The 27,862-nt window shown below is 36.4% G+C and overlaps 2 protein-coding genes across 3 annotated transcripts in view; one reads left to right on the forward strand and one right to left on the reverse strand.

The window, feature by feature from the left end:
* The first annotated feature begins 6,904 nt into the window (after positions 1-6,904).
* On the forward strand, positions 6,905-23,380 carry LOC127643983 (mast/stem cell growth factor receptor kita-like). The gene is made up of 21 exons (XM_052126959.1): positions 6,905-6,998; positions 9,064-9,333; positions 9,678-9,962; positions 11,979-12,118; positions 12,295-12,463; positions 13,048-13,234; positions 13,467-13,582; positions 13,698-13,812; positions 14,077-14,261; positions 14,906-15,012; positions 16,898-17,024; positions 17,799-17,903; positions 18,083-18,193; positions 18,526-18,664; positions 18,780-18,841; positions 18,945-19,045; positions 19,487-19,609; positions 20,228-20,339; positions 20,421-20,520; positions 20,910-21,015; positions 21,141-23,380. The coding sequence occupies exons 1-21, from the start codon at positions 6,944-6,946 to the stop codon at positions 21,297-21,299; spliced, it is 2,874 nt and encodes a 957-aa protein (XP_051982919.1). The 5' UTR covers positions 6,905-6,943; the 3' UTR covers positions 21,300-23,380.
* A 123-nt stretch (positions 23,381-23,503) lies between these two features.
* The window catches only part of LOC127643976 (circadian locomoter output cycles protein kaput-like), a 34,559-nt gene continuing 30,200 nt past the window's right edge, over positions 23,504-27,862 (reverse strand). For both annotated transcript variants that reach the window (XM_052126949.1, XM_052126948.1), the window contains one exon: positions 23,504-26,019. In XM_052126949.1, the coding sequence (XP_051982909.1) occupies positions 25,807-26,019 (213 nt within the window). In that variant the 3' untranslated portion in view covers positions 23,504-25,806. The remainder of the gene's footprint in view (positions 26,020-27,862) is intronic.

Raw genomic sequence — 27,862 nt, forward strand, 5'->3', positions numbered from 1 at the left:
AACATGAAGTGGGAGTTTACCGGTCGAAAATGCAGAACCCTAGTACTCAGAAGCTTTTTCGACTTTTTGACAGGAAACATTGTTTACACGAAAATTACGCTTGCTTAAATCTACTTATTTCAAGGATTGGACGTAAAATACCAATGCAAATCCACCTCCAAATCTCGCAAACGACTGTGATCACTAATCCTGAACATCACTAATAAAAGTTACAGGTGTCACGTGACAACACCGTTGATCCGCTGCTTAATTCAATTAAGGACAGTTAATAGGCTAGTTGTTAAAATGAACATCAAGCATAGTATAAAGTTTAAAATATTTTTGTTGTGAGGTAAAATTGCCTAAATGTACATTTAGGGACATTTACAATTTTCTGAAAGTTGATAGGAACATGTCCATATAATCTCTACCTAAAATTATGCCTCTGATTGCAGTTATCAGTGGCGTTGAGTGAAAGAGAGCGGAGATTTTATCTCGTATATCCGGACGCGCTCTACTTACTCTGCTGTTGCTCCTTTACAATTATATCCCAAAGCAAAATGCAAATAAATGTGTCTCCACTCATGATATATATACATTGACGACGTACAGATGCAATCTTCGTTTATATAAATTTTTTGTTTATAAATGATATTAGTGAGGATTAGAACACGAAACTCCTTGTAGCCTACTAGAGGCTCAAATGTTCTGATATTTATTTATCCACTGACTTACAAAATCCTAGTTCTGATAGTGTTAATAATTAATCATTAATAATGAAAATATTTATCAGAGTGCTTGAATTGGTCATCAAAAATAACTATTTATAAAAACGATTTATTTGAGATTTTCTGCATTTAACTCCCCAACACGTCACTGCAGTTAGCATTACATGGACAAATGGCTTGGAAATATTATTCCCATTTAAGAAGAACGTATACATTCAGCACCATGGACAGCAACCACATCAATCTTCAGTAGTTTCAGAACCATGGATAGCTGCAGTCTTTTCCATTCAACACATCACAACAGCTCTCGTGATTATGAGAGTTCACCAGTTTCATAACAGGAACGTAACAGACCAATTTAGAAGAACTATTAAAAGATTAGAAAAGTTCTCAAGGATTCTAAAATGGTTTACTGTTAACAGTATTCGTTTCTGCCACTAGATGGAGACATCTTACTGGTACAAGGAACTTAGCCCTCCGACCTGTGACGGTCAGTTAAACTTATAAGCCTTTGCGGGTTACAATTTTACGAAACATGATACAACATTTTTCAAATGGTAAAAATAATGCTGTATTTTGGAAATGTGGGTAGTTGACATTAGCCTAAACACTTTTGGAAAGTTTCGTGGTGTGGCATACTATACTTCATCTTAAACGATTTTAAACTGCTTAAATTGTTTTAGAATTATATGCAGTTTTAATTACATATATAATTAAATTATATAATAATACACATTTTAACTTAATTGTGGACATCAAAATTAACATTTGATTCTTTGATATGAAAATGAAATGTAGGCTCAAATACTTTGTGTAGTGAAAACCTAAATTATTTGAGTGAACCAAACCTAAATTTGATCTATTCAAGTAACCCCTTTGAAGCTTGCTGCATATTATTAGCTAGCAACAAACACATTAGCATATTCTAAATATCTTTTTGTACTGTATAACAAGGAGTCATTACACCGATGATTCCTCAGTCTATGTTTTTAATAAGAAAAAGCAATACACACTGATTTTTCAGTAGTGGTGTATGCAAACTCTACCATTAGCTCCACTCTTTTCCACAATTAAACATGACAAAACTCCTGTAAATCCCAAAATAACAGAACATTAAACACTAACTAGTTGGAGAACTTGTTTCATTTTGTAAATAAGTACATTAATATAATACTTTTAATTAAATAAAATATATTTTAAAATGTGTACAAATATTATTCACATATTCCCAACACATTTAGATTAAGTGAACATAGATGGATTGTGCACTATAAAAATAAATTTGAGAACAATGCTGAAGAATTATGTTGCATTAGCTCATTTTAAACAAGTTAATTGAGCAAGAAGTAAAAATCACATTGAGTGAACACCATCTGTTAAAGGTCTGAATCCATTTGAACATTTTATAGCAATGTGATCACTTCACTTTTTGATGACTGTGTTGAATATCACTTGGACTTCACGCAATATAATTATGTTCTCATCCAAAACATGTTGATTTCAAGCAAACTGGTTTAGTATTTTCAACAGAGCTGCTTTCCCTTTTTTCAGTTTAGATTATATTATCTTAGAGACATAAAATAATTTTACTTTTAAAAATTAATTCGTCATACAAGAGGACCATTTAAAATGAACTTGTGAAGGCACAAAGGAAATTAGAAATTGTGAAGAACTTAAAAGAAGTGGTGAACAGTTACAGGATCTATATGAAATACACTATCCCTTAAACATTCATATACATTTTAACCTAAAATCTTGATGTTGATAGAAGCTCATAAATTATGAGAATAAGCAAGTTTACAGGGTTCTCAAGGCACATGTCTTAAATCCAGGGCCAGCCTGTGGCACAGGCAGAATAGGCAAATGCTATGGGCGCTGTCCAACCATAGGGGGCGCCCAAATGAGTGAGTTTTTTTGTTTTGTTTTGCTAATACTATTTTAATACTATTAATTCGAAATATTAGAAAAACGCGACTACCTGTCATAGTTAGACTACCTGATCGTGGGGAATAGGGGAGTTATCTGAAGTGACACTGTCACTGAACAAGATAAATTAGCACCAGTAGCCTTCTTCAAACATGTCAAAAACAACAAAGCCCTCTGGTGCCTTGGGAAGAAAATGAAGAAGAGAAGAGGAACAAAAACAGGATAAGAACAGAGGTAATGTGAAATTATAGTTTATCTAATTGCATAGTAGTTACCCTTGGATCAGTGTTACTTCTAGCTAGCTTACTTTGGATGATACTAGTAACATTTGCTAATTTAATTAGCTAGCTAGAGTTAATGTCAGTTACTTTTACATTAAATTCATTACGTTAACCGAAGATGTGTGTGTGTGTCTGTGTGAACAGTGAAGCTGCCATTAGGGAATGTTGGAAAGACTATTCAGGTGTTGTTTGGGGAATAACCTAACATAAATAATTTTGAGAAATTGTAAAAGTAAATTAAAATGATTTTCCTTTTTTTCCATCCCCTTTTGTAATTAATAGTTGTAAGCCATTGAATTTTCATTCTTGATTGTTATATTATATATTATATTAGATTATTATTATAAATGATATTATTATATTATATATTATCTCTAGAATGCTGTTTGCTATAATACATATAATGATATATCATTATATGTATTATAGCAAACAGCATTCTAGAGAACTGCTCATTGAATACATGATTTGTGCATGGATTCTAGGTGTAATTACTCTTGCTATTTGTGTTTAGGCTATAATGTGGCTTAAGTGCTATTATTGTATATTGTTTCACCATCAGCAGCTTTTTATTAATATAATATAACAACCATATACTCCTGTTCTCTCTTCAGATGCACTTTTGAAATATTTGAATCCCACCCCTGCAAATCCTGGGCAACCTGCAGACACCACCTGTACCTCTGCACAGCCCAGTGATGCAGCATCAAGTGCACCTGTCCCCTCTACCTTAGCACAGCCCACAAGAATAATAGTTTGTGCAAAATGATCAGTGGTGGAATTGGCCATGATGCAAGGGGCACCAGCTAAAATATTGAATAGGGCACCAAGGCCCTGCTTAAATCCTTACTGAAATGCATTGATGAAATCTACTTGTGAGGAACAGCAATTGGCTGTATAAACAAATTATTAGCTTTAGTGTCAGGACTATATAGAATATATGCTCCCTGTGGTCAAAGAGTCTTGTCATATTGATTGAGGAATGGAGGCATATTGAGCAGCTAAACTGCAGCGATACTCATTGAGTGAACTGTGAATATCAAATGAATACTGTTGTGGTTTTGGACAGACTTATTGACTTAATGCATTCTGGAATGTTTTTAATGTTTATGATGCAGTTATGATTGGACATGAGTTACGACAGCTGATTAATATATGGCTTTATTGTAATGTAAAAGCCATACACATTTTGTACTTATTTCTGTGTATTATTCTTCCACCTATAATTTTGTTCTTAACTTAAGTGTAACAATTACTCTTCCGTCCTCAGCCCTAAATGTTCTCTCTTCTTCCTCCCGCTTTATCTATCTCTGACTTCTCTGCTACACAGAGAAGCTTAATGAGACCTAAAGTGATGTGTAGGCCAGTTAATCAGATTTCCCATTTTATTACACACTTAAACTTAGCATCTTAAACTTTTCTAATCTTTTTGTTTTTCTGAAAAGCAGTTGTGCACATTGATTCAGATTAGTTTAACTCTGTAGCTGTTAGCATTAGGATTTACACGAAAAGTACAATTAAGCTTCAAGGAAACTGCATTTCCTGTTATTGACTATGGAATGAAAAAATGTCTACAATGTCTGAGATAGATGTCTTGTAAGATGTTGTTAATGTCTGAGATGAACAGAAAAGATCTAATTGATACCATTCAAAGTTTTCAAATTTTATCTATTCATTTTTAAAATTATATGCATCACAAGTCATTTAGTTATTATTATTAAGTCCCATCTTGATTTCATTGCATACTATCCAGTTATATCTGTAAAAAATAAGTTTACTTAACCCATTTGAGTTGCGAATACATAAATACATTTTGTAGCATTTATGAAACTGGGCAGGGTGTTTCCATTTCCCAGCATGATTTGACTGGGTGGGGTGAACAAATGTTGACATTAAATGTTATATTGTGCATTTTTTAGCAAAATAAGAATAAGAGGAGATTTATTAATGTTTAATGTTCTGTTATATTGCAATAATAATAATAAAAAAGATATGTTAGGCTAGAGTTTTGAGGGTTACCATTGTGGTGAAGATTGGTGCTTGTGCTTAGGTCGAGGATGGATTTTCTCGTTCAATTCATGTTTGATTTAAGTGCTGCTTTAATCCATAAGCAGTTGCTATCAAATTGACAATACAACAGTTCCACTGTCCTTATGCTCACTAGCATAAACTAATGATTAATAAAATATGTTAAGTTGGACCAACATAAGAAAATTTATTAAACATTAGTAAATTGAGTCTGACTAACCTAATGAAGTAAAACTACAATAGAACATTGATTTGACCAAATGTAACTAAATTACGTTGGCTCGATGAAAATGCTTAATCTGAATGAACAAAATGAAATTGCTTGCAAAAACTTTCTGCAATTCAATTACAGTAAGGGTAATTAATTTTTTGAGTTTTGTTTAATGGAGGATTGTGTAAATGAAGCTTTAGAAGAGATGCTATAAATCTGTATACATACTTTGCCTCTGGTATACAGTGTAGCCCTATAGTGGAATGTAATTTTACTCCAGTGTATACTTATGTTCTGTAGCTGGAATTAACAGTAAACTTACCTATAACCCAGCAGAACAGAGCGCTCAGTTTAGGGTAAGCACTTATACAACATTAAAACAGACAAAGTTAAAATGGTCCACAAAAGTACTCTCAATGTGAAGGTAGGTATATACAAAACACTTTAAAACCACAACAATACCCACCCCACCACACACCGATCATACTATTATGGAATGAGGAATGTAGTGGTCACTTGGTTGAGTAGATGAGGTTGTATGCATGGTCAGCAAAAATCCAGTGGTCAAACTTCATTAGGTTGGCATCTTAGTCCATTAGAGACTTGGTCTAAAAGGCCTTAAAATACTGATAAATCTTATTCTTGAATGATTACTGTCCCACAGTAGGGAAAACAATGAAAGAATATTTTTATAGGATGCTGCTTCTCTTTAGAACGGCAAAGTGATCACATGTCTATAAAAGTCTGAGTCAACTCTGAAAAGAAAGACCAGTGAGTCAGCATTTTCATCTTTCTTACAAACAGCCTGCAGATGATGAGTAAGGCCCTATCAGTATCAAAACCCCACTCTGATTCATTAATAATAAATGAAATACAAGGTCTGATATTCACTTGTACCACATGCATGTATACTTTATAATAAACCTACAAGTGTCACAGTGAAATCATTAAGGTCGCAATTACTAGCGTTATCTGTTTAGGATTTAGATTGGTTGATTTAGATCCTTATGAGGACATTTTATAGACATTTTACTGTATGAACTATAGATTCTATCCCCCTAACCATCACAAAAAACGTTCTGCATTTTTAAATGTAAAAAAAAAAAAAACATCGTTTAGTATGTTTTTTTAAGCGATTTGAATAGCCTAATGGAAACACTAGAAATGTCCTCATTATAGCATAATACCCTTGTAATTACCAGTTTGTAAGCTAAACCACACACACACACACACACACACACACACACACACACACACACACACACACACACACACACACACACACACACACACACACACACACACACACACATCTAGATGATTCTGGTCAGCAGACAGCACGTCACTACAGAGCTGCAACATTTTATAAACGCTATTGATTAATGTGTGTATGAGAGGGCTTTCAGCGGAATACGTTTTAATTCCATGACAGTGGTTCTTGGCAACACTGAGGTGACTGAACTGCTGAATTGCCCCAAGAGATGCGACACAGTCCAAAATCCTCCACTTAAGATAATGAATATTTCAATTAGCCCCCTTAACAACGCCAGTGCTAATTCACATTCTGTTTCAGTTTCCTGTAAGAACATGTGATCTGGACTGACGATGTCCTGCACCGCTATATACCAAAAACCTTTGTCAAACCTTCAGTTTGCTGTTGGGAAAGAGAGAGAGAGAGAGAGAGAGAGAGAGAGAGAGAGAGAGAGAGAGAGAGAGAGAGAGAGAGAGAGAGAGAGCGAGCGAGCGAGCTGAGGACGTTTGGTCAGTTGTGGATCAGTCGTGCAAACAGAATGGGTCATGCTTGGTTTCTGCGCACATTTCTACTTTTATTCATTTTACCTGAAGGTAAGAACATGCCATTAATACGTTCAATTGTTCAGATAAGATAAAATACGCCTTATTTTTACAGATATGTTGGCGTGGAAATAGTCTTCACAATCCCAATGTATGTTCAGTTAAATTATGAGTAGATGATTAATATCCAGTGAATGAGCCGATTGTTTTTAAGGACAGATGTTTCTGTGATGACCGTTAATCCATCTGTTAATGTACTTGGAGCACTCAGTTAGTTTACTTTATTCAAAATGCGTCGTATAATAAAAAAATACATTTATCTTTGTAGCCTATGTATTGAACTGATTCGTAATTAATTGTAGTTTATCGGGTAGTTGGTAATTTGTATATCGCGCGAACCTCTTGTGTTGAGCACTTAGTAGGCCTATATAATTAATTAGCGTGTAATAAGAGCCGCGTACGTCATATTAATTCAAGGCAGAACGGGGGCATTCTCACCGAACTATTGTGTCCTTCCGCGCAGATTATAAAATAATAAAATAAAATAAAAAATTTACATTTCGAAATCATAGCAAAATTCCAACCATTTCAATTGAGTAATCCTTGAATAAAATGTTAAACCCAAAAGTTTTATTAATTTATTTGGTTAAACATTCACATTTCAATTAGATGGAATATTGTTATGAAACTGAAATGCGTTAATCGAAAAAAAAAAAAAACGAAAAAGAAAACCACAAAAACAAATAAAATATGCTGAGGCCTATTTTTTTGTTGCGTCTCGCGCAGGTGCACCTCGTTTTTTAGACGCCGTCAGTTCAAATAAGTTAAAATACGTCCCGAGACAACTGTGTTCGTGGTGCTGCTTCTAGTTCTGTGTTTGTTTTTTAGCGCAAGGACGTGTTCGGTGTGAACGTTCCATAAGAATACGGTCAACATAACGATCAAAAGTGAAATACAATGATAACAGTTACACGCCGTGTCACTTGTTCTCAACTAACGGTCAGCTTTCTGTTTCCTGGTGGAGATGAGAAATGATTAATAAAGAGCGCCTGTGCTGTACCTTTAGTTAGTGATGCATTCTGTCGGGAGAACAAGGTTCACTTACAGGTGTATTCTGTTTACAGGTGCAACATGTTTTCACTATTTCAGTAATAATTCATTTAAGGTTGAAGCAGACAATGCAATAACCCCAAAACCAATATAACATGCTTTGTAATGTAGGGCACTTTGTAAACGCGTTCTAAATGTGATTAGAACACACCTAAACAAATTTGACGTAAATCCCAGAAATGTCAACGGGCGCGCGAAGTGAATGTTACAATAAATATTGTTTTGATTAATTATGCGGGGTTTTAGTTCCATGTCCACTGGTGTCGTCATAGTCGGCGTGTGTGTTTAGCAGTGGCTCAGTGAGTGCTTTAGCGGGAAAGCTCAGAACGGTTTAGGCAAATTAGATCTTCAGCGTTCCGGTTTCCTAAGAAAACTGCGTAACTGACTAATGCAACCCTTTCCTTGCCTGCTGAGTCCACTTGCTTTCCACTTTCCTTTAATTGTCCTGATCAGTGACGTCCTATTTTAATGGATCATAATGAAGTAACAGATATTTGTCATGGTCGTGGTGCAGTAATGTGGATGACGGGAGAAGACAGCCTTACTTGTTTAACCCTAAAGTGTACTTTATCTTTTAATTTATTTATTTACAACTACATTGCTATTTTTCTATTAAAAAGGAGTTTGTACTGTATTACACCTCTAGCTTTTATATATGGGTCAAAAGTACGTTTTTCATTTATCATCTGTTAAAGTTAATAGCAAGCTATTCATTTAGCAGATACTTTTATCCAAAGCAATTTGCTCTGTATAGGAGACCGGGGCTGTTGTTAATATCTCTGTAACTATAAGGTTTAAAGTCCAATTACACAAATATGTATTTTCTCTAACAGTGGTTTTGTATGTTGTTTTTGGTGATTCACAATTATCTGTGCATATCATCACCTACTGAGCAGGAGGAGAATTTATAGTAAAAAAGGTCTATCCTTTAGAAATACTGCAAGAATACTGCCATTGAATTGAACCTGATTTAGACAGTGAACTGGCTTGTGTGTTTGTTTTCCAGGGTGGTTTAAACCTGTTATAACTCCCGATGCCCCTCATCTGGTGATACTCAAAGGTGGACAACTGGACCTCCGCTGTCATGATGATGCAGCGGCAAGAACGGGCAGGGTGCGGTGGCTGCGAGAAAAAGGTCGGCGGATCGATGGAGAGCGAGAGGAAGATCGTGCCAGCGTCATCCTCCTTGTTTCCACACAGATGCAGCATATGGGCCGTTACACCTGTGAGAACACAGAAACGGGAGCGAAGAGCTCCATCTACATCTATGTGAAAGGTGTGTTTGAATGTGTATGTTTATGCAGTTGGCCTCAATTCCCACACTATTAAAACTTGAATAGGTCTTTTGTAGCAGCACAAATGCGTGCCCTTAAGCTGTGTGCTCAAACCACACCTTAGTGTGAATGTGGTCTAATTTATTTCATTTGATGTAGGCTTATTGTTGACTGATGAATGATGTAGGTATTTGAACAGTCTGATTGTGTGATAAAGCTCTTGGACACACTCATTGTTTCCTCATTGTTTTATATTTTGCTTTTCTTTCCTTATTTTATTTCTCTGGCCTTTTTCATTGCTCTTTTCTCTATCTCCCTCTGCCTTTCCATTCACTTTCTTTTGCAGATTTGGAAAATGCATTTGTGCGCTCCATGGTGAACGGTCTTCTGGTGAGGGAAGGAGAGGACGGCACTCTTCCTTGTTCAGTAACAGATCCAGCTGTCAGTCACCTGTCCTTGCTTACCTGTGCTGGCTACACCCTGCCTCGTGGTCTAAACTACACCACGAACCCTCAGAGAGGGATTACAATTAGAAATGTCTCCAAAGCCTTTGAGGGCTGCTACATTTGTGCAGGGGAGATGGATGGAGCACCTGTGACATCAAGCCAGTATAACTTGGATGTGCGGCTAGGTATGTGTATGGTGGTTTGTATGTCATTGTAGTGGTTCCCAACCTTTGACATTAAGTGCTGTGTTTGTTTTGAGCAACCTGCATAGACTCAAGCAGTGGTGTGCCTTGAGGGAAGGACTATATATTTGTTTGACCAACAACAGCAGGGTGTATTCGGGTACCTGTTTGTTTATTTTTGCAATTCCGTTCAGTGGCACTAGTTTCAAAGAAATTACATACTTCAGGGTTTACAGGAATTTTACAGGAATATTCTGTGCTCAATACAGTTTAAGCTTAATTGACAGTATTTGTGGCATAATTTTGATTACCACAAAAATTAATTTGGACTTGTCCCTCCTTTTCTAAAAGAAGTAAAAATCTGGGTTCCATTGAGGAACCTACAACGGATGTGAATGTGCCAATCCGTTTCAAAGTTATAGCCACAAGACATAAACAATATGCATGTTAACATGATTTTAGTGTGATAAAATCACTTACTAACCTTTTCTGAGAAAAGTTATATGTAATTTTACAACTCTGTTGCCATGAAAACGTAACAGCATAAACCTTAAAATGACTGTAAACAATGATTTAAACAACTTTACAACTTCAATAATACACAAGTTTTAACTGAACAATTTAATGTAAGCACATTTCCCATTTCTGCCTTTTCAATCCTCCAAAAATTGGCCCCATTCGCTTCCATTGTAAGTGCTTCACTATCTGGGTTTCCGTCTATGTATTTCTATCCACATTTTGGATGTTGCATAAAAATGGCTGGATGGAAACACCAAGTTGCTTATAAAATCTCCAAAATATGCATCAAAAACATATACGCTTGCTTGAGGTGGATACATTTTTTATTCAATACAAATTACATTTACTAGGAATACAAGATGCGCATCAAAAAATGTGACTGAGGTCATGTGACTGAATATTTAGTTCATAACTGGACTGACCAGCGGACCAATCATCTCACCTGAAATGTTGCTCAGGTCATTCTAAAATACCGGTCCTGAAAATCCAAACCATGTCTAGAGTTTGCAGAGAAAAATAAATGGAATACAAACTTGATCTGTACCGCAGAGCGGTATGAACACATGGGATGGTAACGCAGCTGTATTTGCACATTTTACTTGTGATATTCCGATTTTTCACATAAATTAAATTTGCAGCTTGGATGGAAACAACTACTGTAACCTCGATTTTTACTTTTTTTAATGAAAAAGAGAGATGAGTCGAAATACATTTTTGTGGTAAGCAACATTAAGCCACAAATGATGTCAATTGAGTTTAATGTGTATTGAACCTGGAATATTCCTTTAATGAATTTCTGCCAAAATACCATAGTATGTTTGAACACAACAAGATATGGGATGCTATTTGTCCTCCCTTAAAGATTGTTATCACACAATTATCTGTAATGCTTCATTCATTCATTAGTCAATCACAGCATTGATCACTTCATGGTCCTGATCACGCTGTTGGGGGTTTATTTACGATAATGACTGGCATATCGTACATTATTTCTTATTTCCTAGCTATCACAACTATGCATGATTATACGTATGTGTAGTTGCATTTTATTATTTGCGTTTAGCTTTGTTTCTCCATGCTGCCCCTATTTGAACAGACCTGCAACCTGGGTGAAGTTAATGGGGTGAAAGTTGGTAACGATTCTAGGGGCCCAACGGTCCAGGGGGACCCACAACAAATTCTAAACTTTATTTATAAATAGGAGAAGGGCCCAGAGCAATATACAGTCTGGGGGCCCAGAATACCTTGCTGTGGCCCTGCCTGCAAACCATTTTGAATCATGACCCACCAGTTGAGAGCCACAGTGTTAGAGGGAAAGAAGGAGATAAGAGAATGATGATACAAAATACGAAACTGAAAGAGATACAGTTACTGTTTTTGATATATCTTGCGCTGGACACATTTCAGTGTGATGTTGGAATAATTTTGTATATCATTATCATGATATATCAGTATATCTCAAAGATAAATAAAGCTTTATTGCATGTTTGTTTGTAACAGTCCCAGTGACAGTGCCAGCGATCAGCTTATCCAGATCAGAAAATGTGATTCTGATCCAGGATCAGGAGTTTGAGATCAGCTGTAGTACCATCAACATCAACCATGATTTCCACCTGAATTGGAGCATCCCTTCTGAAGGGGTTAGACACACACACACACACACACACACACACACACACACACACACACACACACACACACACACACACACACACACACACACACACACACACACACACACATACTCACATATCCCTTAAGTTGTCACAGCACAATTCCTAACATTGACAGTTCTATTATCTCAATAATGATTTAGATTGCACTGGTGACCCATAACTCTCACATCCTGCTTGGCTCTCGAGGATATCAACGCTCAGCAACGCTCTGGATTAAATCTGTGAAGATGAGCGACTCTGGAGTTTTTCGCTGCCAAGCACAGAATGAGAGGGGCGCCTCGCTGGCAACTGTTAATCTGGAAGTTTATGGTGAGAAATGTGAGACAAAGCCAACATACATAGCTTTATTTCTACTTTATCAAATTGTAGTCATTTGCAGCCTTCCAAATAATTTTGGACTTTGTCAAACCCAGCCATTTTCTTTATTTTTTTCACCTTTTTCATCAATCCGGGTGGTGGAGAATGAATCTCAGCTGCCTCCACGTTTGAGACTGTCAACCCGAGCATCTTATCACGTGGCTTGTTGAGCGTGTTACCGCGGAGATATAGCACGTGTGGAGGCTTGACGAAACCCACCGCGGCATCCACGCACAACTCACCACGTGCCCTTATGAGAGAAAACCACATTATAGTGATCACAAGGTGGTTACCCCGTGTGACTCTACCCTCCCTAGCAACCGGGTCAATTTGGTTGCTTAGGAGACCCGGCTGGAGTCACTCAGCACGGCCTGGGATTCAAACTCGCAAACTCCAGTGGTGGTAGCCAGCATCTTTACCACTGAGCTACCAGGCCCCCAAACCCTGCCATTTTCAGCAAAAGACGTATTCCAGTCTAAACAACAGGACTGTTGTGTGTGTGTGTGTGTGTGTGTGTGTGTGTGTGTGTGTGGCAGAGCGTGGTTTCATTAACCTCACAGAGGGAGAGGACAGCAAGGTGGAGGTGAGAGAGGGAGAGAGCTTGACTCTGAGCATGGAGATGATATCATACCCCAAACCCAAGGATGTCTACTGGACCTACAACAACCAACAGCTCAAAAACACATCCGAGCATGTCATTACGCTACACAACCAGCAGTATAGGTACACACATCTGCACATGTTTTTTAAACACAAATCTTTACTGTTAGTTTATTGATGGGCTAAAGTTTTTGCTTATTCTTTATCTGAAGCTTATCTTAAAACCCCAATACGGTTTGATGTGTTTTTAAATCAACATTAGTGACCTAAATTCTAAAACTGGTAAACAGACATAAATATTAAAGGTGCATTACATTGCACAAAGGTGGTTAAATTTCTTATGTAAACGTTACAGATACATCAGTGAACTGAGACTGGTTCGAGTTCATGGGTCAGAGGGTGGGATCTACACTTTCTCAGCCAATCACAAATATGCATCTGTCAATCAGTCATTCACCGTCCATGTTATTTGTGAGTTCAGAAGAATGACAGAATAATATTTATTCATTGTAAAACATTCTTAATGTAAATACAGTGGTAGTTTGCTTAATTTTCTGCCTCTTTCTTGTCTCATTCTCTCATTCAGGTAAACCTGTGATTGTTTCTCAGGAGGGGCCGGTTGATGGACAGGTGAGATGTGTTGCTTCAGGATATCCTGTCCCCAAAATATCTTGGTTTTACTGCGAGCTACCACATAAAAGGTATGACTCACCCACATATTTAAATAAACCACTCACATGTAACAGCCATACAATACTACATGTTTCTAACATATTCATTTGATTTAAATACATTATTCCATAGTAATATTCTCAAGAGATTACAGTTTCACAAAGCCATTTAGAACTGGAAAGTGTTTAATAGAAGACAAAATGTGGTACAAATGTTCTACGATCATAAAAGTTGTGATTGGTCATATTCTTTTGGCTTTTTAGCATATATAAAAATACTCTGACCTCTGATAGGTGCTCCAACCTGGTGAATTCGACACAGGCAGATGAGGAGGTTGCAGTGGTAACAGTCTCAGGGTCAGAGTTTGGACGGAGCGAAGTAGAGAGTCGACTAAATGTCAGCAAAGGGAAATATCATACTCTTGAGTGTTTGGCAACAACGCAGGGCGAGCACGCCTACACTCTTTTTTCCATCAGTGGTGAGACACACACCCAAAGATTTAGCTAACAATTTGGGTGACACTTTGTTTTACAGTGTTCATGTTTCTGTGTATTTACCTCAGTAATTAATGAGTGATACTAATGTTCCTACTGTGTAATTAGATCTGCTTTTACATACATATTGTCATAGCTATTTCTATAACAATTAACAATAGTAACACGCATTATGTGTAACACTGCCACAGGTTGTAAAATAAGTGTTTTTTTGTACTCAAAGTATAGCTAAGTAACCCCATTCCCCAAGACACACACATGCACACACACGCACACACACACACACACACACACACACACACACACACACACACACACACACACACACACACACACACACACACACACACAAACACACACACCAGGCTTGTTGACAGATCTGGGGGGATTATAATTTTGTGCAGTGTGTGCACATTAGGATTTGTTACTGACACTAAACTCTTAAAATCCTCTGAACAACAGATTTAAAACACTCACACATAAACTCTAGCTTAATTAAAATGGCACAGTAAATTAAGAGGAATTACACTGTATCTGTTTTAAACATGTATTTGGTCTTTATATATTTGTGAGCATGTTTATATCCATGGATATGTTTTTATGTGTGGGCATGTACATATCTACCCAGAGCGAACTGTACCTCATAAACTCTTCACGCCTCTGTTGTCTGGTGTTGTGTCCACTGCTGTTCTGCTGAGCTTCATTCTGGTGGTTCTACTGTATAAATACATGCAGGTATTTAGTCACAACACACAAAATACATCGGTATATACTTTGTGTATATAATTGTATGTGTACATATAAACACAAAATTCTTTATACTTTGAATGAAGTAGCTCCAATAGAGTGCAACAATAAGGTTCTGAAAGTAAAAGTCTGAGTTCAGAGATTATTAGGCAATGGTATACATTTTCCTGAGCAACCAATGGTCGGCACCATGATGATTCTAATTGCCTCTTTTATGCTTCTGGTCTCGAGACCCAATGTAAAAACTACCGAAATGAGTGATCCAAGCGGAAAGCAACGCTATTTGTTTGGATAAAAAATGTATTTCAGGCTCAACTTGTGCAGTTTTTGGCTGTCATATCAACTTAAAGTAGTAAATGATATAAATGTAACTCAACTCGGATCATCGCTTCATGTCATCTACACACTCATATCAGGCACTCATCTCGACTCTTTGAAGTACATGTTTTTTGAAAATGTTTACAAATGTAATACCTTAAATTAAATTAAATAATACCTGCTATGAATACACCGATGTGAGTGAAAACACTGGAGACCGGAAATCAAAAACAGTCGAATTGCAGAACACTTCCGCGTTCAAGAAACATTAGTTAAACTAATTATTTTTTTCTTAAATCAGGCAAATGTCTGGTGGAGAACTGCACTACCCTTAATTCGAGAGAGAGAGATCCACCAATCATTAAAGTTGACGATACCAATATAAATCGCAGCAAAAGAGAAACATTGTGAATTACGTAGTTGAGACACTTTCAAACTACTTATATATTTGTATTTATTTAGAGATTTTGCATTGAACTTACAGTCTATTGTTTTTATACTTTTTCCAATTAATTTTTTTTCATACATAGAACAATGAAAAACAAAACATATATACACTGAATCAACATTTAACCCCCACTATTACCCCTCCCCTTCCCCAATCACCAACCCCACCCTGAAACCCAACGAATATTCCTGTGGTCAAATATACACACAAAAAACAAATATAATAATATACACATTTAAAACTATACTTCTCTCTCCACAGCTCCTCCCAGAGAGTCCCCTAAAAATGCCAAATAACTGCCCTATTTCCCCATCAAACAAATCACAGATCCTCACCCTCCCCATTTCTGTGCACCACTTCCAAAACGAGTCATCAATATAGAGAATAAGCACATCAAAATTGGGTCCTAACCAGTGTCATGATTGCCAGACAGATTTAAGGGGATGGAAGTTGGCTGGAGTGCCCCCATTTCAGGAGTGGTGCTTGGAGGATGGTGGCTTTTGAAGAAGGTTCATCTTAGAAGACTGGGGAATTTGGACTTGTTAGTGGGGAAATGGGGCAAATATCTGGCATTTTTGGAAGGCTCTCCAAAGTGAAGAGATTAATGTGTGTGATTATTATATTTTTTGTGTGTCTATAATCATGTGTGACCAATGTGGGTAATAGTGGGGGTTAAGTATTGATTCTGTTGGTATATGTTTTGCTTTTCTTTGTTTAATATATGAATCAATTAAAATAAAATGTTAATCACAAAAAAAAAAAACTCAGAAACTCGCATAGTGTCACGTGACTTCCCTGTGTTTATAGTTTTAATCCAAATCTATAAGTCTATAGATTTACGTTTTACCATTTCTTATGATATATATTATTCACAATAGTTTATGGAAAGATTATGGAAAGAAGACTTTTTACAGTCTTTTTGTCTCTTCAACACTCTTTAGTGACGTTATTTAAAATAAAATAAAAATCCCCATGGGAAAACAGAATGCAAAAATATTTTTTACATTCACTGTTGCACTCTATTGTAAGTAATATTTCAGATTTTTTTTTTATATCTGTGTTTGTTTATTTTACTTGCACTGTCTGCTTGTCATTATTCACATATAGAAACCCAAATATGAGATCCACTGGAAGGTGATTGACAGTTTTGATGGCAACAATTATACCTACATAGACCCTACACAGTTGCCGTATGACTCCAAATGGGAGTTTCCACGAGAAAGGCTGCGTTTTGGTAAATGCACATACACAGAGAAACGTGAACAACATGATAACAGATGACTCAGCAAGATTGACAACAAGCATTTGAAATGGGTACTGCAGTCCAAACTGAAAATATTGGAGAGTTGTCTACCCCGCCCCAGACTTGAAGCTCATGCGGGTTGCCAGAATGACGCTCAATGCTTATCTGTTAAGGAGAAACTTAGCCAACCGTTTTAAAGGATTTCTGGGGTTTAAGCTGTCTCCATCTTCCAAAGGCATCTCCAATATTTATCCTTGTTTTACTACGCTTCTGGTCATGGTGGTTTTTAGATGGATGGCGAGGCTTTTAACTCGGGTGGAATCTGTTATCTCTGATCGAGTTCGTTTGCTGGCTTCCATGGCTGCAGCACACAGTGTTTTTCAAATCTGGCAACCCGATGATGTTGAAACACTATTAGAGAGTGTACAGTGTGCTGGATCACACAGGCTAAAACATAATCAGATATTCTGGCCCGGAATGGAATCTTCAAAGTAGAATATATTGGCTGAAGCCAGTATTTCAACTTAGCATGTTTCCTAATTCTCTAATGACAAATTATAGTCATTTGATGATTTAGTACAGTAAAAATATTACATATAGCACCTTTAAGTAGCCACTAGCACACACAAGAGCAATCATTTTTCTTTTCTAGTGTATCACATCGAACTGTTGCACTTTTTGTAACTGGATAATATTACAATGAGTCAGTATTGAATGCAATATTAAAATATCTTCTAAATGTTTTTTTTATTTTATTTTTTGTAGGAAAAAGCCTTGGCTCTGGAGCATTTGGTAAAGTTGTAGCTGCTACAGCATATGGACTCTGCTCAGCAGACACAGTGACCACTGTTGCTGTAAAAATGCTAAAACGTGAGTATTTACAGTATCTAAATCTACTGTTTTTGAGTTAATGTTTATGTGTAAAAAACAAAAAACAAACATCGGTTGTCATAATGGAGAACATCTAATGTTTTGCTCATGTGTTTTTAATCTAATTTGTATTTATGTACATTTCTATGTGTGTGCGTGTCTGTTGATTTTGTCCAAAGCGAGTGCTCACTCGACTGAGAAAGAGGCTCTAATGTCTGAACTGAAAGTTCTGAGTTACCTTGGCAACCATATAAACATTGTCAACTTGCTTGGAGCTTGTACAGTAGGAGGTAAGTGATTAAAGAAATCGTTCACCCAAAAATTTTAATTCTATCATTATTTACTCACCCTCATTTTGTTCCAAACCCATATGCTGTTATATTTCATGGGACACAAAAAGATACATTTTGAAGAATGTACACACTCCCCCTTTCCATATAACAACAGTTCAAAGTGATCACAGTAGTCAAACACATTAGTCCATTTGACTTGTGCGCTATATACCAAGTCTTCTGGAGCCATATGATTTGTTTGAGGAACAGTTTCAAATTTATGTTAAGATTAAGCCTACTGTATGTGCCTTTTAAGAGAAAGTTTATGGAGCACTTTCTTTTTCCAACAGGCCCTACTCTGGTGATTACAGAATACTGTTGCTATGGTGACCTGTTGAACTTCCTCAGAAGAAAAAGGGATGCGTTTTTCAGTTCCAAAACAGGAGATGGATATTACAAAAATCTGCTCAGCCAAACACAGCCTTCATTGTGAGAGATGAGTGTGTGTGTGACGTGGTCTAACATTTGCAATAGAATAAATGTCCTTTGTTATGTAATTGTATTGTAATACACCACCTATTGTACTGTATGTGTGTGTGCACAGAGAAGATACTGATAATGGTTACATGCCCATGAGGTCATACCAGAAGAGATCAAATCAGACAGGTAGGCCCATCACAATATAATAAAACAAATTACAGCCACTTTTCACATCACCTTCCATTATATTGCACTTTCTAGTCTGTATCATCTCTGTCTCTCCTCTCAGAATGGTGTGATGATAAAGATGATCTCTCTTTGGATACTGAAGATTTACTCAGCTTCTCATATCAAGTAGCTAAAGGCATGGATTTCCTCACATCCAAACATGTAAGTGTTGTGTATTACATTTATTTACCTCAGTAGTGGTTTTAGTGTAGGTTATACATGCAGACCTGTTAATTATAGTGTAATAATTGTACAATAAGTGTTGTTAAATTGTGTGAGGTAACACATTTTTGTAAAGAGAACAGACATGTGATTGTCTTAATAGTGAATGAGTAGTTGACATAAAATACTTGGTCCTGCGGTGTGACATGCTAAAAATATACTTTGTAATTTATGTAAAAATGTATATGTATAATTTGTCACACCACAAGACAAGTACTGTAACAAGTCCTAAAATAAACACTTTCATTTTTACATTTATATAAATTTGAATCTTAAAATCTTGATGTTGGTAATAAGTGTTATGCGTTTCTCATATGCATGTTCTTTTGACTATTACATTGCTTTATGTGTGTTCACTTGTGTGTGTGTGTGTGTGTTAAGTGTATCCACAGAGATCTTGCTGCAAGGAACATTTTACTGACTCGGGGTCGGTTAGCAAAGATATGTGACTTTGGTCTGGCTCGTGACATCACTAAAGATTCCAGCTATGTCCTGAGAGGGAATGTGTGTATCTTTCACCACACTCTCATTTACTGTCAGGCTCCACATCCATATTCAACATATCTTTTTGATTTTACACAGTAAATGAACCATTGATTTAAAGGTGCAATTTTTCCTCATTAAAAAAGATTTCCCTAATGAAGAAATGAATAGGACTTTTGAAAAGTGTTTGAAATCATGCACACTCACTTGAGATTAAGACTCTAGTCATATCGGTGCCCTAATATGACCAGCCAAATAAATACCTAATGACCAACTGAATGCTACTTTTTATCACAGTTATCCTGGTTATCTGACAATTTCGCTCATGGAATAAATTAATTGTTTATTGGAAATAGCACATTTCTACAATGGCATCAGTAACTGCACACTATTGCATTGGCGTGATGCTACATCCACAACACTAGGTGTCAGTATAAGTCCAAGAAGGCTGCTTTATATTGTCCAGTGCAACATAAACAAAAAAACGACTAAGAACACCTTTAAGATTGTGGGCAATTTATGAATTTGATACCATATTACTAACCCCACAGTTGCTATAACTGCAACAACCATACTGAAAAATGATCTGAAAGTGTTAAATCATTGTTCAGCATCATTAATGATGCGTTTCCTGTTCAGGCGCGTCTCCCAGTGAAGTGGATGTCCCCAGAGAGTCTGTTTGCTTGCGTGTATACGTTTGAGAGTGATGTCTGGTCCTACGGCATCTTACTGTGGGAGATCTTCTCTCTTGGTCTGTATGAGTCAGATTACATGATCTTAGTGTCTATAAGTCACTTGCTATCAGAGTACTATAAAGTGAAACTGTCTGCAGGTAACACACCATATCCTGGAGTTCCAGTTGGATCTACGTTCTATAAGATGATACAAGATGGATACAGAATGTGCGAGCCTGAGTTTGCCCCAATTGAAATGTAAGGGAATTTACATTTCATAATATATGCATGCATATTCATTATTATCTGTGTGTGAATTATATATAACTATATTTGCATTTTCTGATGGAAATGCAAATATAGGCAGCATAAGAATAGTTTTAAAGTTTTAGGAAAGCTTTGGTTTTTAGTCTTAAAATTATTATAAAGATATATATGAAAAATAGATAGCACACTTAAACTGAAATTATATACAATAATGTTTAAATGGAATCTGTACATTAGGTGGTTCATTCAGAATTATTACCTTTGTGGAGAAGAAAAAGAAACATGTTTGAGGAATATCAATAAAGTGCTGTAATATCAATAAAGGTGTGTATGTATATAGCATGAACTTAATTACGAGACATTTGTGTATGTATTATCAGTTATGAAGTAATGAGATGGTGTTGGAGTGCTGACCCCCTAAAAAGACCAACCTTTAAGAAACTGGTGGAAAGGACTGAACTGCTGCTGTCAGAGACCACCAAACATGTATGTTTTAACTCCGGGTTAGCTCTACTGAACATTCTTAATAACACTGCTCAAAAATAGATATAGATGCCAGTTATAGTATTATACCAGCTTATTTTTGGTAAGTTTGCAATTCTGTCTTACAGGATTACCTGAATCTCAGTACAAGCAGCAGTTGTGAGGCATTTGTTCCTCCAGGCCTGCAGAGGGTGCAAAGGCTGAGTTCAGTGGGCAGCTCAACAGCCTCGACTCAACCCCTGCTGCAAGCCACCAATGATGTTTTCCTGGAACAACAGGCTGTATGAAGTCACAAAGTCACATTTTTGTTTTGCCTATGAACCAGTTTACTCATATAGATTTGACTTAAACAAAGCCAGTGGCCTTACATTTCTGACTTTAATGACTCGTGCAGCTTTCTGTCCTTTGTTGATGTATTTCCTGATGAAACATTGGATGGCTTGTCCCTTTTTTTAATTGTCAACTTTAGATTAATGAGATAAATCACAGCAATGATGAATGATTTGCTACTTGCTAATTGGTTGCAGGTGGTATAAGGGGAGGGACATTCTCATTCTTGCGAGCATTTGAATGGATGAAATCCTGTGTAGTGCAAGATGAGTAATTATTAATCCATTTTTCCAGAACAAAAAGACTATAAAGCATATATAGGCATATATCTGCTAAAATTTCAGCTGACCAACTTTTAGGAGTACACTAGCATATAAATGGCTTCAAAGCTAACAGACATGGACTAACAACCAAAAAGCTTCCATTTTAATTTCATGGGGTCTTTAATTGTGGCTTCTAAAGGACAATCCCAAGGCTTGTCTGCTTGGCTCAATGCTACTTCCAGTATGTTTCAAATTACTCAAGACTTGCAGCCCAGCCGTGTAACTCCTTGTAGCTGCGAATCACACACTGGATTTCTCTTAATGCAGCTGGGCTCCATTTTATCGTATCGATCAACATAGTATTTTGGGTGCATGAGCAGCTACCATGGCACTATCCTGAGAGGCAACCCATTAAACTGAGCCAGCCAAGCATGCAGACACTGAATCTAACAATGTTACCTCACCAGACATTTAGATAAATGACTAACTCTACCGATAACATCATAGTGCAGTGAGTGACAACGTAATAACGTCATGTTGTGTGTTCTTTAGACTACATTCTTGACTGGGTGAACAACGAGAAATACTTTATTAGACTAAACAGTAAGGTAGATCAATGGTAGGGATAACGAATCCAATGTGAGTCCTGTTTTAAGTGTGAATATCAAAAGCACCTAAGTAATAGCAATGGATTGAGGTTCCTGTACATGCATTTCTCTACTAGTTTCAGCATGTGCTATTTCTTTCAGTGACTGTTATAATGCATTATTGATTTGTAATGCTATATTGCATCATTGTCTATAGGACTACCACCTCATCTCTAAGCTGGTATATTTGTCAGACTTATAAAAGAAAACAACACATAAGTCCTGTTTACATGCTCGTTTTGACTTTTTTTTAAGTTTGGAAATGAATATTTGAATTTGAGCTTTTGAAGAATATATGTATGAAAAGTAAAAGGTTGTTTGTTGCTTTGTAAAACTGAAATGATCACATTTTGATTGCTGTAATAACACACTGGCTTCCTTTCTTTGAACAAGGCTAACTTGGCTATAGGTAGTTTCAGAACAACTTTGACCAAGAATACCATTCTACAAAGTAAAGCTTAAAGTGTTAGTTCACAAAGGTGAATGAGGCTGTCATTTACTGACTTTTTTTTAGAAGAATATCTCAGCTCTGTAGGTCCATACAATGCAATTGAATGGTGACCAGATCTCCAAAAATGAGATCAAGTCAGCATTAAAGTAATCCATAAGACTCCAGTGGTTTAATAAATTGAAAAATCTTCAGAAGTTATCCTATTGTTTGTTTTGTGTGATAATGGACCAAAATATAACTTTTTTAACACTACATCTCAACAACAATCTCCTTGGCTATCATGATTTCAAGCTCGATTACACTTCCTATAGTGCCATGTAGTGCTGTGCATGCATTAAGCACTAGGGACTGTTATCAAGCTTGAAATCGTGATCATGCCTAGGGACTGAAATGGCAAGATGCACAGTGGGGAAAAAAGGTAATATTTTAGTCCGTTCTCACCCAAAACCAACTGGATCGCTTTAAAAGACATTGATTAAACCACTGGAGTCTTATGGATTACTTTTATGCTGACTTGTGAAATACATTTGAATGTTGACTGTGACAAGTAACTTAAAATGCTGAGATTTTAGATTTGATGATGTAAATATCTGACATGTAAGCTATTTTTTTTTGTGTAATTGTAGAGTATGTTATGACTTAGGGCCAGAAGGAAATAATGCTATGGTTTTGATACAGACTAAATGAAAATAAAAATGTAACAAATAATTTGTAATGGATGAATTGTACATTTTTTTACAATTACAGGCTTAATCTGGGCAATTTCTTAAAAAATGCAAAAGCAGACACTTCTGTATCACTTCTCATAAGAGAATGCAAATAACATTGTTTGCTTTATTTCAAGACTGAATATCATGGAGGGAAAAGGATCAGTTTTTGGTAAACTGACAGAGAACAATTCTTACAATTTAGTCACATTGAGGTCAACCTAATTTCTTTGTGGTAACATGGTGGTTTTATACTTAATGTGCACAGCAATTCAGAATTAACATAGTGAACAATGTTAGGATTAAAACATGATACTGGGAGGGCCGAGTATACCATACTTATTTAAAAAAAATACGTTTTTACTTACAGTCTTATTTTCTATGATGAATAATTTTTTTTACCACTTAACTCACTGATTTTCATCAGCTCAACAATGCATATAATCAACTTCAGAGGTTCAGGGGCTACACACAACAATCACTCTATTCTGAAAGAACACATTCCTCAGGTTGGATACAGAAATACAAAGTATTCAAAAGTAAAGATACAGAAGGTTGAAAAATTCAGGAATGCTACGCAAAGTCCTAATCAATTCTCTCTTCAACCTGTCAGCAGCGTTTTTGTGGGGACATTAAAGTATTTTATGATTGTACACACAATGATCCAAATCGGTTCAAAAGTAACAACTTGCACGCTTGGGGATTTCAGTGCATGAAACACAACTATAAAAGAGAATGGGATTAATCAGCAGAAAGTTAGTGTCTACTTGATCAGCACCTTTACAGTTGGAAGTTTATAAGTCAGCACTAGTTCTACGTCAAAATCTGTTCAGTTCCATAAACCTTTCTACTCTTTTAACAGTGCTACCGGTCCATACACAGATAGACTGTTTACTCTTAGTCCTTTACCATATGAAAATAAAAATTGCTTTGGATATTTCTTATATAAAATCTTTTTCAACAATATGGATTTCTGAGGTATATAGCTAACAAGCAAATGGGAGACATCTAAAATGTTGAGTTACTGCAACGCAAGAACTGATTGGTCATCGCTGGGGTGAACATATAGCAACCCACACAGCGATACTGGAAGAATCACAAACAGTTATTGATACAATAGCCTACACTTTCACACACACACTCACTCTCTCTCTTTCTCTCTCTCACACACACACACACACACATGCACGCACACACTTTCCAAGACAAACTGGAAGAAACAAGTACAACATAATCATTATTTTCCTGATGATAATGGTATCAAAGAGGTTCACAGTACTCTGAACTTCTATCAGTCACACATAATACTTTGTCTTGAATGTGGCTTCTTGCATAGCTCCCAAAACCACGAGGAAGAAAGGAGTACTTATGAATAAGGATTTAAAGGCTTATTCATGACATGTCAAAAAACAATGCAGAACATGTTCCTGCAGAACATCCATGCACACAGAAAAACATCAAAAGACCAATACATCACAATCACTAGAGAGATGGGCCATTTTTAGTGTGTATTAACACAATAAGTGCTATAAGAAATGGGGAAAGGTGCAAAGCACAACTTTTTAGAACAAGAGTATGACTCGGCTAAAAAGCAAATTAACATTCAACTCACACAACCTGGAAGTAGGTTTTTTTTTTTAAAAGAAGTAACTCAATCTTGGCACTTAAATTGGAAAAACGTCACATAAATTTCAATTCCTTTGCATCAAATGTCTAAAAGAATTTCAGAAATAAACAGAAACTAGGCACTCTGTTTGTATGCGTCAGAGACAGGGTAAAATAACTAAAAGGAGAAACTAACAGCTGCAAAATTGACCTTATTGCCTCTAAAACCCTCCTGAACAAACTGTGATGCACCCTAACTATATGCAATGAGGCTATTCAAACGGTAGGGCAACAGAATAAAGCATCACTATATGCATAATGTTAGACTTGAACCCCAAAATAATACTTACAAATGGAAATCATAAAACTGGAAGTACATATGAAAGTTTACACTTCATGCAGCATATAAAATATTCAATATCTTGTTTCTTTTCGTTTGCCTATTTACATGGTATGATACATTAGACTGTACAAATAGACTCTTGGACTGTTTACAGTAAAAGACCAAAGTTTTCTGTTTGGCAAAGACCATGCAAGGCTAGCAGTTCTATGCTTTTTGAAATAAATAAGGAGCTTGACAACCACCTGTTGGTGCTGTGAAACGTTCTGCACAGTCACCACTGTGACCATCTGGTGGGGTGTTCCAAGCAACTGCCTGAAGCTTCCACCTAATAACAAGATGTCGCCAGGAAGAGGGTTTCCAATCAATACAGCATATGTCCAATAAACACCTATATGAGACATGTTGTTACCAGGCTATTCCATCTGATTGGCCATTGAGTTAATCCATGCTACTGAGACTGGGCACTAGTGCTGTCAGTCTGATGAGTGAAGGCAGCTTTCTGCTGTTTTTGAGTCTGTGGCTTCAATTGAGGCTGTTGTTGTTGTTGTTGTTGTTGTGTTTGCTGCTGCTGTTGTTGTTGTGAGGGAGAAAATGTGGCTTGCTGCTGAATAGGGAAAGCCTGCAGGATCAGTTGAGTAGATTGGTTGCCATGGAGAAAGCTCTGTCAAATACACAGCAGGAAAATTAAAGACTAGAGCAAGGTTAAAAAATAAAATTCCCACGCCAGTGGTATCCTACCAATATTTTATTGCCCCCATCACAATTATTACAAGTAGCTATTTTAGCACATTTTTTGTTAAAATATATATTTGTATTTTTCATTAAGCTTTAAAAAAAAGCTACAATTAACTCCATGACACCTCCAAATTAATTTACACAAACTACTGATTTGCTTCTAATTTTCACTCACAGATAAATATTACCTTAGTGACATTTGAAATGGCACAATTCAAAGTAGGGCTGGGCTAATATTCATGATTTAATCATGATGATTTGGCTGATGATATAAAATTAAAGCTGCACTACATTTCTTTGTGCTCTCTAGCGACATCTGTGGATGAAACGTTAAATTGCAAGCAATTTGCAGAAGAACACATTACATTTACGCATTTGGCAGACACTTTTATCCAAAGCGACTTAGAGTGCGCTTATTACAGGGACAATGCCCCCGGAGCAACCTGGAGTTAAGTGCCTTGCTCAAGGGCCCAACAGTCGCATCTTGGTGGTGCTGAGACTTGAACCCCGACCTTCTGGTCAGTAACCCTGAGCCTCAACCACTGAGCCACCACTGCCCCATTACACAAGTCGTGTTTTGGCACTGCTCTTCTGGGGGATGAACCTCATTATTTGAGCTTACCTGGACATTGACTGTGATCGTGACTGGGAAATATACAGAACCGGAGTCATAACATGCTTTCATTTTGATATTATGTTATACAATTAAACATTTAAAACTTAAATAAAAAAAAAAAATACACTCTTATTTACATATTCTGAATTAATTTTAGACGTACGCTTTACTGACACTACATGCAAAGCACTTTTACATAGAAAACAGGGGACTCAATCACCTCCAGTTAACAGTATATTTTAATATGATTTTTAAGTGTTTTATCTACAATTAATGTTTGTATTGTACTACACTTATCAATTTAAGAGGTGATACTCGTGAAATGGCTGATACAAGTTTAATGGAAGACTTTATTATTATTACATTATATTCTACAGTTGATAATGCAAGTGAACAGTAATACTACAATAGTAAGTCTATGCAATGCAAAAAGTATTCCCTAATGATGAGGATAAAATACACTTTATTAAACATGACCATAATATGCTTAAATATGCAATATAAAAAAGTTACAGGGAGTCAATTTCAGAAGTCATATTAGTAAACATATCACAGTGTTTTCCCCCGAAAATGTAGACACATTGCGATCTGTTAATGCAGAAGTAGCCTAATGTTTGATGCATACAAGCACTATAAGCTTCAACAACCCTACCAAAGCATTATAGCAGGTAAAAACATTAACCAAATGGATAACAGATAAACATCCATCAAGACTGCAGCGATGCTGTCCTGAACTGCATGACAGACTGAATTTCGTTTTCTTATTTTTAACAGTGGCTCACAAACTAAAATATTGCATTAACACCATCTACTGCTAACATTGGAACACAACACATGAACTGGGTTTTCTTTCCTATGTTCACAGCGATACATAATGATGCAAGGATGTACGTCATAACAAGCGATTTCATACCAAATCTGACCGGACAGCTCAAAATACAAAAATATTTTATAGGGTTAACGTACTGAATCGGGGTAAGATAAGAACATTGATTTGAACACTGATTGTTTATGTACTCAATCAATAATGGCAATTTGTACAGTTTTAAACCCCCCAAAAAACTTACGAAGTACATACAGCTTTAAGCAATATCGTAAATATCGCAATGCTTTTAACATGCCATTAAGTTTCATAAAAAGCCCATCAGTAGAC

The sequence above is a fragment of the Xyrauchen texanus genome, chromosome 5, assembly GCF_025860055.1.
Source record: "Xyrauchen texanus isolate HMW12.3.18 chromosome 5, RBS_HiC_50CHRs, whole genome shotgun sequence".
Taxonomy (NCBI): domain Eukaryota; kingdom Metazoa; phylum Chordata; class Actinopteri; order Cypriniformes; family Catostomidae; genus Xyrauchen; species Xyrauchen texanus.